At 42.2% G+C, this 15,848-nt stretch overlaps 1 protein-coding gene across 3 annotated transcripts in view; it reads right to left on the reverse strand.

Moving 5' to 3' along the window:
• Positions 1 to 15,848, reverse strand: part of tnrc6c2 (trinucleotide repeat containing adaptor 6C2) — a 54,492-nt gene that overhangs the window by 16,788 nt on the left and 21,856 nt on the right. For 2 of the 3 annotated variants that reach the window (XM_004567800.4, XM_012923724.5), the window contains exons 4-10: positions 14,457 to 14,858; positions 3,126 to 5,579; positions 1,930 to 2,133; positions 1,177 to 1,343; positions 1,008 to 1,085; positions 517 to 574; positions 128 to 270 (exon numbers count right to left, since the gene is read on the reverse strand). In XM_004567800.4, coding sequence (XP_004567857.1) covers positions 128 to 270; positions 517 to 574; positions 1,008 to 1,085; positions 1,177 to 1,343; positions 1,930 to 2,133; positions 3,126 to 5,579; positions 14,457 to 14,858 — 3,506 coding nt within the window. The remainder of the gene's footprint in view (positions 1 to 127; positions 271 to 516; positions 575 to 1,007; positions 1,086 to 1,176; positions 1,344 to 1,929; positions 2,134 to 3,125; positions 5,580 to 14,456; positions 14,859 to 15,848) is intronic. The other variant, XM_004567802.4, reaches the window with a different exon arrangement.

Consider the following 15,848-nt stretch of genomic DNA (forward strand, 5'->3'; position numbering starts at 1 on the left):
TGTACATATTATTGTAGGGTCTACCTTACAATATAAAGCGCCTTTAGGCGACTGTTGTTATGATTTGGTGCCGTATAAATAAAACTAAATTGAATTGAATACCACCATGCATTTATACCCGACGTACCTTGTCGAGGAAGGCGTTGCGTTCAGAGGGGTCTTTGGAGAGTGCGGAAGGCCGACACACCAAAGGCTTGTTCATGCCATTGCTGTAATCAGACATGCCCATGCCTCGCTTGTCCAGGTCTGTTTTCTTCTCTAAAAGAGCAGCTAGAAGGAGAAGAGGTGATTGCAGAGGTTGTGAAATCTAGCCAAATAAATATATTGTGTCACTATAAAAGAGAGTTTTATTTAATCTCATTAGTGGTAAAAATATATATTTTAAAGAAAAAGGTCCCTCAGTATTCAACCAAGCGGAACTGAAGAGAATGAACTGATTTATTCAAATAAAAACAAACATCTCAGAACAGCAAGCGTAAAGACAAGGTTGACACACGAAAATGCTGGTGTACTTACTCATAGCCTGGTCAAGGTTCATATTGTTGCTCTTCAATGCCTCCTCAGCAGGGTCTCTCTGTGAAGTACAAAAACCTTGTAATTAGCATAACCAGACTGGGATTAATTTGCCAGAAGAGCTGATATTTCATCACTTGATAGTTTTTCCAGCCTGAAAAGGTTTCATTTATAATGCCCCAAAATTTTTGTTTAAGGTCACAATAACCTTTGACCATTGAAATCCAATTTGTTCATTCCACAGCGCTAGTGCATGCTTGTGCTAAATCGTAAGAAATTTCTTCCTGTGTTGAATAAATATCAAATTCCTGGTTAGAGGTCATAGTGACCTTCATCTCTGAGTATCACTTTCAGAACTGATAACCTAAATAAATGATGCCTCGCAGCTAAATCTGCCACCAGCACAGAGGCATTAAAGCAAAAATTCCAGAAGAAAGCTTGCGAGTGCTTTGAGTCTGCATTGACACTTAATTCTAAATATGCAGGGTTCATACCGGAAAGCCCATGTCAGTGAGTTGCTTGATGAGACGGTTCATAATCCAGGCCTCATCTGGCTTGTTGCCCATCTTCCCCTGAAAACAAAGGAGCAAAAATATTATGAATTCAACATTACATGATGTTTCCAAGGTCATAAATGCCACTGTGACAGGCGAGTTCACTGACCTTGTTTGGGCACTTCTTGGGTCCATTGCTCCAGGAGTTACAAGAAGAGCTGCTCTCCTGGGGGGTTGGGCTGTTCCATACATCCCCATCCTCAGTGTCCCATTGGCTGGTAGACATGCCCATCTCTTCCCCTCCATTTCCCCAGCCATCTTGCATAGGTTTGGGGCCTGAAAGAAAGGGATGGGAAATATAGGATTAAGTTGTGAGGAATAAAAGAAAAAAAATCTTCAGTGCATTACTCGATACTATGTGTCCTCTATATTCACAATACCATTTCAGAAGCTGAGCAGCACGTAACTTTAAACACAGCCACTTGGTGCCACTGTTGCTACATGCCAGTCTGCACTTTCTCCCTACACCTCCCCTCTATCGTTTCCAACATTTAAAACCAACAGCACAAATAACCAAGCTCCACTGAGGCGTGGAATTGCTTTAATCCAAGCAACACTCCAGCAGCACTAACAAAAACTTTCAAAATTGGCACAAACGGTACAGTTCTGTAGAAACTTCCCGTTTGTGTTCCCTAACTGAAGTGTGCTGTGCAAACATATTATGGAGCTACTGCCATAAACAAAATAGTGAACCCAAAGCAAACCAGTGCCTAAGTTGACAATTGTGTTCACAGGTTAAAGCAGAAAAACAGTAATTTTGTAAGTCTGAACTAATTGATGGCACTGAATATAGCACTGGTGGTATCAGCTAATCAACTCCTATTATTAACATCCAGCATTAACAATAAATTCTGAGTGTTACCTGGCTTGCAAGGTGCAGAACCTGGGGGTCCACTTCCCCTGCCATAGGGGCCAGAGGACTCATGGCCACCGTCTCCCCATCCTCCTACCCCACCTGGGGGCTTGCCCCAGGCTGAGGTACCATTGTCCACAGCTGATGTTGGAGCTGCTGGCTCTCCCCAAGCAGGTTCTGACTTGGGCTGAACACTTGGAATCTCCCCCCAGCCTGGAAGAAAGGGCAATTAATTAGTTAAAAGAATGAAATCAGCTTCTTTACAGCAGAAATTTTCATCAATTTTAAAACATCATTAGTTAATCCTCTTATGTGCTTCCCTGAAAACAAATGGAATAATACCACTGTTCCCATCAAGGCCAGCATCACATAGCATGAAGGTCTAAAGAGACTAAGCTTTAGTGACATATCAATAAGTGATAGTAACCTTTTCTATTGTATGCTGTGGTTTTTTATAATTATATGCCTTTCACCACCCCAGCCTGCCAAGCTGTGTCTATGAATGTGTAGGTGAATGAGACAAGACAAAGCAAAGCAGCAGATTAGGAAAAGCCTAAATTAATGACATCAGCAGAAATGGGCAGCTATTTGGCTTAAATGTGTTTTGGAAGTGTTCATGATGCTCCTTAGTCACTGCAGCACAAATTGCAGACAGCAGATGGCAGTGGTCTCATTCACAATTAAAACTGTTTGCCATTAAAGCTTTGGCAAATATCTATGCTTCACAGGGCTTTTGTTTTTCAAAGACTTACTAGATCTTGTGAAAGTGCAAACTTAAACCTACTATTAAATGCTGATGACAACTGTGAAGATTTTAACTTCTCTGAGAGCAAAAACAGTCACTTTGTAAATTCTTCAAAGAAATTATTTTTGAAAGGAAGGACCATAGTTCCCAAGCTTGTTATAATTTTCTCATTTTATGGGAACAGGTGAAAACAAAATCTCTTTGTCTTTGTCTGTCTCCCTGGCTTGTTAACAGACAAGAAAATCAGTATCCCTTGAATAAAACACACATATGCTGTTAGAAAGAAATACCCACTTTTGTAAAAGTCAGTTTGAAATTTTTAAACATTTCATTGAATATAGTATGGTGGGAGACTACAAGATCAGAAATCAAATTTTAATTCATTTTTGAATTTCAAATACTACTTGAATGTTAAGCAAAATAAGATTTTAGGTCATTAATGTCTAAGTCTTTTAAATACCTGGGTTGGAGTGGGTGGGTCTGCCTTGGGGCCCCACACTTGGATGTGATGCTGCATTGTTGGGCGACCCATTGTTGTTTCCATGGTGTTGCAGGTGAGTTGGGGGCTGGCCATGATGAGTATGGTGGTGCATATGGTGAGGGTGAGAGTGATGGTGATTGTTGTTGCCAGGTCCAACGGAGTGATTGTTGTTGTTATTGTTGGGAATAATCATTCCACCATTCTTACTTGGAGGGGGGCCGCTGTTGCCTGGGTTACTAGTGGGATTGTTACGATCCCACATGTTGACTGTCTTGTTGTAGGCACTGGGATCCCCCCAGGTAGATGTTCCATCGTCAATCTCCATCTTCCTACGAATGGAGGGAGGAGAGGGCTCTTCCCAGCCAGTAGGCTCCATACCTTGGTCTTGTTTGCTGACATTACCCCAGCTAGAGTTGTTCTGCTTCACAGAACTGGGACCTCCCCAAGAACCAATACTTCCACCTCCTCCACTACCAGTGCTGCTGCTGCTGCTTTCTTGTGGCTTGGAGGAGCCCCAGCCACCCTGCACTGGTCCATTGGCACGTGAGGTCTCCCCCCAGCTGCTATTACTCACAGCAGGAGTTTTGCCCCAGCCTCCTCCATTTGCTCCTCGAGGACTTTCCTTCCATCCACCATTTCCTCCGTTACTTCCTTCTCCTTCCCACATGCTGCTAGAGGAACCATTATTCTTGATGTCTGGCTCTCCCCATTCCCCTGTGGTGGAGCCATTAGAACCACCATTATTGTTGCCCCACTTATGGGCATTTTTGGGGCCTTCTCCCCAGCTAGTAGGCTGGTTTTTCACTAGGCCATTGTCCCAGCTGGATGACTTGTCCTCTGATCCCCAGGATGAGGTACCCCCATTCTTGGGACCACTGGAAGGCAAAGGATCTCCCCAGCCACTAGTAGTGCCATTCGGAGCTTTACTGAGTGACTGTGGGGGGTCACCCCATCCTGATCCTGTCTGGACTGGCTGAGATGCTGGAGCTCCCCACCCAGAAGATGAAGATCCTTCACTGTCACTTTTCCCTCCAGATCCAGGCCTCTGAGCAATGGTAGGAGTTATGGTGCCATTGGTAGATGAGGGTCCGCCATTGGAGCTGGAGGCTCCTATGGTGTCTGAGCTGCTACTGCTCTTTCCATCATCAGAGTTTGCTTCTTCCATCTCCCATACAGTGTTCTGTCGGACGGGGGTCTGTCCCCAACCTGTGTTACTCAGGACTCTAGGGTCAAGGTCTTGCCGTGGTAGCAAAGGGGCAAATTCCATGCTGGAGGATCTGTCTCTACGCTGGGATCGACCTTCACTGCTGTCTCCGCTGTCCTCACTTGCTGGGGCTGTTCCAAGCTGCTGGCCCCAAGAGCTCAGTTGCTGGTCTTGGCCTGAGCCAGAACTACCAGCATCTATGTTGTCCCAACCTTTAGTTGCTTCTCCACCGCCAGAGGATTTTCCCCAATCACCCCAGCCACCACTTCCACTACTCCCACCACCACTGCCTTGGCGACCCCAAGCAGAGAGGCCTCCAGATGTTGTTGAGTCCCAGCTGGAGTCCTTGGGGGAGTCAGCTGCCTTGGTTTCTCCACTACCCCATACAGAGCTGCCGGTTGTATCCCCATTGAGCTGGGATGACTCAGTGGGTGACTGGCCTCCCCAACCAGTTAAACCATGGATAGGGCTCATAGGCTCCTGAGCTTGTTGTTGTTTAGTGTGGTTTGGTCCATCAGTGTTAAGGTTAACAGGCTCTATATTGAAGGACAAGTTTGTGTTGGTTGAAGGGTGCTGTTGCTCATTTTCTGTAGCACTCATCATGCCAACCCAACTTCCCCCACCGTTATCAGCACCTCCCATGTTCCCATTTCCTAAATTTCCATTGCCATTTATGCCTGGTGGAAGGGATGAAGAGCTGGACACCCCACTGGTACCACCTCCAACACTCTCATGGCCCAGAACAGGCCAGGCTGAAGGGTTGGCATTTGGGTTGAGATTCAAGTTAAAATTGGAAGAGCCCCAGTTATTGGGTGCTCCAACTCTGCCACTATTCATACCATCTTGTTTACCATCTGAAACCCAGCCTCTATTACCTACTAATGCGTTGGTTGATCCAGGTCCTGTCATCATGTTATTGTTAGCTTTGAGAGAGGGGTAGTGGGCCTGCTGGCCTGCTGCGCCTGTGGCCATACTCACAAAACTACTCCTACTGGTAGTAGTGACAGCACTGGTGTCTAGGTTAGAGCTGGTGGAGCCCGAGGGGCATTCTGGTGTTACAGGGTTGCAGGGGTCACTACTGCGGCTGATGGAGGGCCAAGCTTCTGTATCACTCTTGTCAATAATCACTTTGTCCCAGCTGTTGGCACTTGATGGGCTGTCAACTGGTACAGAGGCTCCCCAATAAGAGATCTCATACTGGGCACCAGGGCCACACTGGAGGGATATGTCTAAAGAGAAAAAAAAAAAAGGGGGGGGGGGGGGGTAAGAGATTAAACAAAGGAGACAGATAGAGAGGAGTAAAAGTACAGGGAGGACAAGGAGGAGGGGAGAAAGAAAAGAAATTCATAAGTTTAGAGTAAGGAGAATCATGTAATGCAAGTTCACAACCAGGCTACAGTTAGCTTCCTGAACCAATTTTATCTTCTTGGTTAGTTAACGCTAGCTATCAGACTTGGCAGGATGAGATGGTCAGGCTTGCATGTTTCAGGATTTAAAACATAATCAGAATGCACAGCCAAGCGTGCTTCTTGTCATATCAGCTTCAGGATATCCATATATCCTTGCTCTGGTGCAGTCAGCCAAACAGAAACACTGAGATGGAGCCTTTGCTTTCTTTTTACATCGTTCTTTCCTTCTCTTTTTCTCCCCAGTTTTTACTTAACTTCCATTTCTTAAACAGAGGTTACTGATTTACTCCCTTTTCACTCTCTAAAGTCATTTATTTATTATTATCCCATCTCTCACCTATGTCCTATTATACTCATGTCTCCCTCCTCCATTTTTCCCCCCACCACTTTCTTCACCCTGTCCCTCTCTCCCTTCTGCACTCCTCCAACACCCGGCAGCGAGAGACCCATCCGTCTCCATCGTGGCTTCACTGGCTGGGACTGTGAAGGGAAGCCCAAGTGGAACGCCGTTCATTTATTGGAATGAAACCAGGACAGAGTCTCATCCATCACTCCTTACGCTTTACTGGGCCTACTCCTCCTTCAACTGCACTGCAATAAGAAACCACATAACAGTTCCTCCAAGCTTGTGTGAATAAGTGTGTGTCTATTTGCTTCTCACTACCTGCATATACATAATACTGCACATGCGATTCTGTATATCTAGGAATTATCTGTATGACAAAACTGAAAATGAGGGATTGTCCATAGATTTTGTCCTTCTACTTATGATCTATGATCTACAAATCCCTCACCAAGCTACCAAATCGCAGCTTTTTACAACTCTGATCAAGATGGAATCACGCACAAGCAGATTCGTTAGGCACAAAAGCAGCCACCATCAAATGGTGAACTAATAATAGACTGGGTTGATGCTGCAAAGGGGTAATCAATCTGTGGGAGGCAGCTAATCAATAATCTTATTAATGTTAGTGGGTGAGAGCAGAGAGGCTATTGATCCAGCATCCAAACACTAACCAATAGGGTAGCTTCAGGCAAATGGCAGAAAAGCTAATGAGAAGTAGGAGCTACGAATATCACCATTGCGCAGACCAACTAACCTTATTAATAATTGATAATAATAAACATTTGTACATGAAAACTAGACATCGGAGTTTGTTTTTTCTAAAGTCCACACTAAATGTAATGTGTTTCTAAAGTAAAACTGTATAGCTTAAGATAGGATCTTCTTTCCTGTCTTAAGGTTCTATCAAATTGTTGCCATCCTAACAAGACGTTACACAGCACAAGATATAGAAGGAAAAGTCCATTTATTTGAGGTGTGAAGACAAAGACACATATTCTGGCAGATGTATGACTTTTAGATACTTTGAACGTGCCACAGAGGCTGTGAATTACATTTTCACTTATCTCCACTTCCCAGGCAGCCTTATCGTTCAGGGTCATCAGACTGATGACACACACATGCACACCAACATTAATCTACAGTCAGTTTGCAATCAGCTGAAAACAGAAATAACTAATGAAACATCACAACAAAAGTAATCCCCATATTTGCTGTAAGTGTACTTTTCTTTTTACGTTCATTTAAAAGATGCTGGAAAAAAAGCCATGTGTGCCTATCATCAGAAAGTTTTTAAATTACACTTGCCATGGGTTTTCTGACTTCTGACAACAGCTTGGTATTAGGGGTGGGCGGTGTGAACGGTATACGGTAGAAATGATATAAATTTGGCCAACGGTAGCGCATGTTGATGGTGTCATCAAGCTGCACCTATTTTGGTCGACAGCATTGCAGTGGCTGCAAACAACATCATCTGCAAATTATGCTGGGCGACAGTAATAGCAGAGACAAAGCACTTTTGGAATATAGGGAAAGCCAAAAACTGCGCTTCTGTAACATTGATTCATTGCTGAATGAATCAATGTTATCAATCAATTCATGCTGAATTCCCTAACAACTGCTCTATTCCCATGTTGTTGCAGTATATTAATGACTAACCTCGTATTGTGGATGGATTATCTCAGTTGTTCTCCTGACTGAAGTTTGGTCCGTTTACAGCATCCTGCCATGCAATTGCATTGGTCCCTAACCACCAGAAACCCTCACGTTAACTTTTATTGAGTGAAAAAAAAAGTTAGCGGCCATCCTTCAACTTCACTGTGCTAATGTTATGCTAATGTAGCTGTTATGCTAACGTAGCTGTTTTGCTAGCGATCACGTAGCACATCATTATATACCAGCTAGCCCAACTCCAGTAACCCTACAAACATCACTGCTGTTTAGTTTTCTGTCTTCATTAATGTTGGAATTGGTAGCAGAGCAGTACGTTTTAATTTTTTTCAGAAATCTCTCAGTCAGAACATGCTATATCATATTTAGGTAACTAGCAAAACTAGCGAGCTAACTTCCTGCTAACTTCTAACTCCGTTAAATGTAATAAATTCGATTTTCATGGATGCCTGGATGTTAAACTTAATTGTTACACTTGGTAAAGCAGAAATGCTGATCATTTTATTAAAGATGAAATAATTTAGACAGTTTTAACTCTCAGTGATGCCGCAGTGATCGTGTGACTTTGGGACCTGAACCAGACGGAGTTTAGGAACCAGATTACTCCGCAAGGCTCCTGACTACGGCAGCCATAATGCTCCGACAATCCATCAAGCTGTGCGCCTTCGTAGCTTACCAAAGTCGTACTAAAACATTTTTGACAGATTTTTGAGTGGCGTGAACCACATAAAATCAGTTTGAGGTCAGTAAGCACAACCAGAATTCGTACATAAGGCACACTGTCGATTTTTGAGAAAATTAAAGGATTTTAAATGTCCCTATAGTGTGTAAAATACTTAATACAGAAGAAAAGAATATATCGCGATATATATCATATTACCGCACATGCTTCAAATTATACAGTGATATGGATTTTAGGCCATATCGCCCAGCCCAACTTGATATAAGAAAAAAGTTTGGGGTCAAAACTCAGAAACTGGTAGTGAGAGCTACACCAGCTTACAAAAACATAACATTAATAATAATAACTTTATTTGTATAGGACTTTTCAAAACCCAGAGCTACTGAGCAGAACTGAGTTTAGCTTACTGATGCAGCCCTCCACAACATACTCAGTTTCTCTTCTGGCCCCTTAGGAAAGTTTATTGTGCACTCCTAGTTTAAACTGATGTAGACTGCAAAAGTAATTGGCCTTATATTAAATTGTTCAAAACAACTTTTTACTACTACCGTAGTCAGTAGGAAAACAAATCCTGATCAGAAAAGCCCACTGATTTACTGTTTTCTCTTTGTCCAACTGTACGTGGTCGATTTCCAAGCAAATAGGAGCACTACTTTATCACTCTGTGGACCCTATCCAAGAAGCTCAGGGGAGGGCAGTCAAAGTAAAACTATTTTGTTCAGTCAGTTCCTTACCACCCAGCATATCTTCCTCCTTCATTCGCACAATTTGAAAATAAAAGATTACTTGACTAATGTAAACTCTGCAAAGCAGTCCTCCTTTATCACACTCAACACCTTTGTCACAGAGGAAATGTACAAAGCTAATTTTGAACAAGCCCCCCCAAACCACACACATAAAAAAATATGAAAGAAAAGGTGACTCTCATGCACATGATAAAAGAAAGGAGGTCAGAGAGCGAGAGAATGGAAAAATACCTGAGGAGAAGTATAGCAGCCTTAGTCTTAAGAGTGCTTACACAGATCCACGCAAGAATAAGAAACAGCAGACATCATCTTAGTACATCTGCAACAGGTTAGTCAGTGAAGCAAAAAAAAAAAAAAAAAAAATCCTTTTGCAGAGGCAGCACATGTGGACATCTACCTCAACAAAACCGGACCATTATTAGCTCCACAAAAGGAGTGTTTACAACAGGATTACAGGGTTGCATTACACTGCAAAGGTTTTAATGTTGGTGCATCTTTGCCAACATGTACGAGTGGACTAATGCAAAACAGCCTTCCTTTCTTTTCACCTTAATGTGCCTCCATTGTTCCCCTTTCAACTCCCTTTCCAGGCATTCCAGAAAAAGGTACTGCTGATTCTTGGCAAATCATTGATTTGCGGGAAGGGCATGAAAGCAAGCTGAATATGAAAAACAAAGGCAAGGGGAGAATTATTTCCATCTACCATTTGCAATCATATGTCAGTAATGTGTTGCTTTCATTCTGGTTGCAATTAGGAGGGCAGCCTATGATTATGCCTTGTGAATGAAAAGGGTCAAAAACGGAAAGGAAAAAAAAGTAGCATCTCTGTAGCTCTTCACGTTTCAAACGGACAGAAAGACAGCCTTTTTGTATGCGTGTATGTGGAGTCTAGCTTATTCTCACCTGCACTGAACTACAGAAATGGTGGACATCAGTTTAATAATAAAAACATCCTAATGTAGGTACACCGACAGTGCTTACTACAAAACACGGACAAGCAGCATCAACACTGCAGTGGAGCTGTGTGATACCAGCCGGAGTTGAAGCACAAATAAGCAAGAGGTGAATTCCTGCTAATGACACTAGCTGCCATCATGGAAATGGGCAATAAGCCAAGAATTAAATGCCTTTCTTCCCCATTTGAATGAAATAAAGGGCTGGGTGACAGAAAGAAAGAAGAAGAGTGCGGTAGAGAGAGATGGAAGACAGTCTGTGGGGGTGGGGAGAGGTCGGCACATACAGTGGTGAGGGAAAAGAAAGGGAGACAGCGAAAGAGAAAGCATGAACAGAATGAGAATAACTGTAGTGACAAAGTGATTCTTTTAGCTTGAGTGTGAGCAACAGAGGCAGCTCGGCTTCTCGGTTAAAATTATGGGATGACATAAACCCAAAATCAAAGGAGGAGGGAACCTTTACTAGTCTTTTGTCACCATACTGACCCTCTCCATCTCTCTTTGAGGAGAACTTTACGCCCACTCACATAGAGGACGGCATGCACATGTTTTTCCGGAAACATAGAGAAAAAGAAAAACAGAGGGGACGGTCTCCGTGGGGTTTAAAAAGCTCATCATTCATGTCTGTTTACCTCTGCTGAGAGAAGAGAGAAAATAGAAGAGCGAGACCATAGTGACTTCTCTGGTTTCCCTGAGAGAGGCTGCATTAATGAAGCCACTAGGGGGTTCTCTCACTTGTGTGTGCCTATGTGTGTGTCACAGCTTGAGCATATGGACCAATCTATACCTCCGTGGCTTCTTTGGGGCCAAGTGATCTTTTCATTTGATTTTAAAAAACGTAGAAATAACAGATTTATTTTTTTGATGATGTCAGAAGAGGTAAACAACATTTTTATAAGATTATATCTAAAGAATGTAAAAATGCGCAAGTGTTCTAAACGTGTTTTGTTTTTTAAATAAAGCAACACCAAACAGTTTACTTAAGATGTGTTCAAAATCTAAGCTAATTTACCTAAAAATCAAAGGAAGCATTATGAAAGGGTCAAGTGTTTTAAACCGCACCCAGCAGAGTGCCTTCTGGCTACGCGTGCTGTCTGGGTGACCGGCAAACAGCTGTTGGGCTACAGTTCCCACAGTCTTAAGAGACCCCATTCCAGCACCTGCTACTGGGGAGTCTGTCTGGCTGCTGGATGCTCCGGACTACTTAAATGGTCTCCAGTCAGCTGGAGAGATGGGAATGGTGGGTGTGACAGGGGGATGGAAATGGGACAGGGGGTCTCTGTCTGGTGGGACAATTGAATGGGTTGAGAAAAGACGTTGTGTGGGAGGGTGGTGTGTCGAGAGCAGACTGCATTTTAGACACTGGGGATGGGGTGCTTGGATAGCCTGTTGGAATCTCAAGCGTTACAGATTTACACAGAATTCATATAGATTCTACAATAATTAAATTTGACTTTCCAAGCCAAATGTGGAGTGATCAAAAATGTGTCAAAGAAATAAATTTAACATCTTTACAGTGTACTTCTACTAACTAAAACTACAGTGTGAGTACACTCCTCTTTAAAGTGTGAGGCAGATTGCAAGGGAGACGCATATCTGAGGGGACACAACTAGGTCAGACTAGAGTACTCTCTCTGCTGCACATTCATTATATCTATATACATGTGTTAGTGTTTGCATGTGTGCAACTACAAAAGTGAACCATCACATCACTGCCACCCTTAGGGCCTCAGTAACCTCACCAGAGGTCAGAAACACTGTCCTCGAAAACAAAATAGAAACACTGTCCTCGGAACAAAGTTCATCTGTAACTTGCAAAATGAAATGAAACTTTACCTCTATATTTGCAGACATTGTCTTTGAGATATAAGCATTTTGACTTAAAAAAAAAAAAGATGTATTTATGATCAGGAAAAACTTCATTAAATCTATCACAGTCCAGTATTAACTTGTAAATCCAGCAAACATACATTTGCTGGGTTTACATTTTTAGGTGAGAAGTTTTTCAGATTTTCTGCAGCAAAAGTCATGTTTGAAATGAAAGAAGCCACAGACTTAAATAATTGCTCTGCATTGTAGACTTAACTTCAGTGTCCAATCCCTAAGTTATGTATCGCAGACGCACTGCAACAACTGGTTACTGGCTTCAGGCTATTGGCTGTGCAGACAGGAAAGAACATGTTGTGGACTGGATGCCCTCAGGACAAGGACATGAGTGGAAAAGGAGGTGAAAACCCAGCCAATGGCTACTTCTGTCACAGGCTGTTGTACAGAGAGACTCCAGGGGAAACCAGAGGTAGGTAAAGGCCAATTAGGACAACAAGTGCTGGACTAGGACAATAATACAGCATTACAACGTAACACACTCAGCCAGGGCATCCTAACGTGTCCAGAGCTCAAAGAAGAAACATATGCTTTCAAATCTGAAGGTTCTGACTTAATGTTTCTCTTAAGAGAGTTACGCCTGCAGCTAAATTTTTTCTTGGCCCACAGCCAAAGAAACACTGCAGTAAATAGCTGTGCATAGAGAAAAAAAACATTATTACCAATGTAATAAAAAAGAAATTTGTGCCGACAGATTGAATCTGTTGAATTTTTGCACCAATTTAATATATTTACTGAATTTAAAAAATACAGTGATGCAGTTGCCTTGAATTTACTTCCTGTGAAAATTCTTTAGACAATATTAAAATGAATCCATTTTATATAGATTCTGTGTTTTTATATGATGTCATAATATTAGAATTATTTTTTGATCTTCTTATTTTCTTTTTTTTTTTAAATTAATTAGCTCTATTATTATATTTTTAAAAACAATACATTAAAAAATAAGTTAAAAAAAACTAATAACACTATTTGTGAAACAACATCAAATGGCTACATAGTGAAAAATAACATCCAAACATAGTAAATTGACTAAATAGACTGAAAAGCACAATTTCTGGCAAAGAGAGTGTCACTGGGTGGCTGCATAGGCTTAAAGCCTTTGTTTGATGCTGTGACTGGTGGCACAGACTTGACTACAACAACAACAGCAGCAGCAGCAGCAGAGCATAGAAAGACCAGCTGACTGTAATGCTGAGGACTGTAGCCTCCTGGCTAGCTAACCATACACCGCAGCAGCTGCAGATTTGTTTACTGAGTAATCCGTGTTCGCACAGCAAATTTAGAGACAATAATGAAAAGCAGCACAGAGCAGCATGATCAAAAGCTAGAGTGGAAAAAAAAGAGACAGGAGAAGAAGCTCAACAAAGATGCAAGCAGATGCTCGTGCTAGATCCTGCTCAAACAATGTGTGGTGTTCTACAGAGGTAGCCTCACATCTGTGTCTTCAAAGCTACGGCTTGTTACGTTGGAGGATGAGAAGTACCCTCACTTTTGCATCTGTGTACATTAAACAGATGGTTAAGATTCCTTTAATAAATAGAAGAAAAATAAAAAGTGACTGTATGAAAAATGCTCATGTCCAAAACCAGAGAAATATAGTTGTAATATTGATATAAATGGCCATGATTTAAGAACACATGACTTGCTTACAAATACACACAAACCACTGTATAATGAGCCCCTCAAGGCAGGTTCAACATTAGTGAACTTCAGGGCCAACAAAGAGTTCGTTAAAAGCCTACCGCTGGTGATTTTAAAAACAGTGCACAAGGCTAAAACCACTTAACCAAGTTCTTCAAACACTAAAATATCCCAGATGGCCTTTGATTACAAAAAAAAAAAGACATAATTGTCACCGTTATAAGTATCATTATTCACACTAATACACGTAGAAAACACAGACATGCTTTGAAAACATGCATCCAAGTACCAGAACCTCACTACTTCAGAATAGCCACAAAGGGAAATGGGGAAAAAAGCAGCAATCAACTAAAAAAGTCTGAGGCCCGTTTTAATATGGTCAGTCTACCCACAAAATTTTAGGTGGCGAGTCTTGTCATTACATTTGCTGACAGAGAAAGTGCAATTATAATCACTGTTTTTACTGTATTGCCAGTACTGCTTTTCTTATGCGTCTCTAAGAAGAAAAAAGGATGCAAAGTTTGAAATGAAGTTACATCTACAAATGCAAACATCTCTCTCTCATAATCCATCCCAAGATGGATAATGGTTCCTGAATGCTTTAGGAGGGTTTTTGTATATCATGTATATGTATTGTATTATTTAAACTCACTAAAATGCACATCTAACAAGGACAAAAGTCACAACATCACCCTAAAGCAACCACTAAAAAATATATATATTTATATGAGAAAGCCATTTGGCCGCAATGTTTTTTACTGGACTGACACAAACCTTGGTGGTGTTTGCTCGCAGTGGACGTGGTAGAGTTTGTGGTAGTGCTGCTGGTACTCGTAGAAGAAGAGTAAGATGCTGAGGGTGAAGAGGAGGAAGAGGAGCAAGAGGAGGAGAGAGTGAGAGTGCTGAGGGCTCCTGCTGGCAGTGGCTGGCCTCTCTTCAGTAGCTGCTTGTGCTCCTGCTGACGGAAGCGCGGGGGCACCTCTCTGGGTGGGTAGCGAGCACTGGCAGAGGACAACTGGCACTGTTGCTGAGGGGGAGTCTGAGTCAGGAGCTGGCTACTGCAGGAGGCGCGCTTGCCATTGCCAGAAGAAGAGGAGGAGGAGGAGAGGGGCAGCGTGGGGCTGGCGGGGTGGTGGGATGGGCCGGGACTGGGCTTAGTGGGAGCAGGCTCTGGCACTGGACAGATACAATACATGGGCACACAAGCATTCACACACAGAAAGACAGATGCAGGTAGCAAGGTATTAATGTCGGGGTTAAGTCACTATTAATACTACACAGAGCAGAAGATATTTATTTGTCTGGGCAGTACCAACACTGAAAAAGGCTGAAAATATAGAGCTATTCTTTTTTTATAAGAGAGCTGTCAACCTTTTTAACAGAGCCATATGTATAGCCCACAGCATGCCAGCACATTAAACTTGTCATCTTATCAAATTATATCCTAGCATATTTAATGGTCTTAACTACAATTAATGACACTTGAAGTCTGATGAAAAAAGCTTTAAAGACAGTTTACTAAAAATAGATGTTCATGCAGTTTCTGTAAATTCAGTGCATTTCATTTTATTTATGGTACTATCCAGGTAGTGAGCAATCTAACCTTTTCTCTGCACTTCTCCTGTGAACTATCACCTGAAGTTAACTGCCTCATGTAGCCTGTTGTTGAGCATATGTTACTGACCCAGATGCAATCTATGAAAAGGTCAGATTTTTTCTGCTGAAAGAACACCAACACACAAACACGACGAGATACCTCCTTTTCTCCTAATTAAACTCGCCTCTCTATCTCTTCCTTTCCCAGCACAGACACGCACACTTACACACGTTTCCCTTCCCTGCTGGTTTGGCCTCAGTCTGAACCTTTCCCTGTGGTTACACTGACCAGCCAGCCATCTAATCGAGTGTTAGCCTGAAAGGTGTTATTATTAGTAGGACTTGGATAGTCAGCAACCAAACAGATTGGCTTTGCTAAAGTTTTCTCTACAGGGTGCTGTAAGATTACACACTTCTTTATCGTCATGGGAACTGAGCAGCTTGTTGGTGTGAGTCTGTGGCTGTAGCATGTATAAGTACTCTACCTCACAATTTCCTGCTGCACAGAAATATTTGCTTTCATACTGACATCAATAGCTTGTAACTCAATAGCTGCTGTGAATTACAGTT

Source organism: Maylandia zebra, linkage group LG6, assembly GCF_041146795.1.
Source record: "Maylandia zebra isolate NMK-2024a linkage group LG6, Mzebra_GT3a, whole genome shotgun sequence".
NCBI lineage: Eukaryota > Metazoa > Chordata > Actinopteri > Cichliformes > Cichlidae > Maylandia > Maylandia zebra.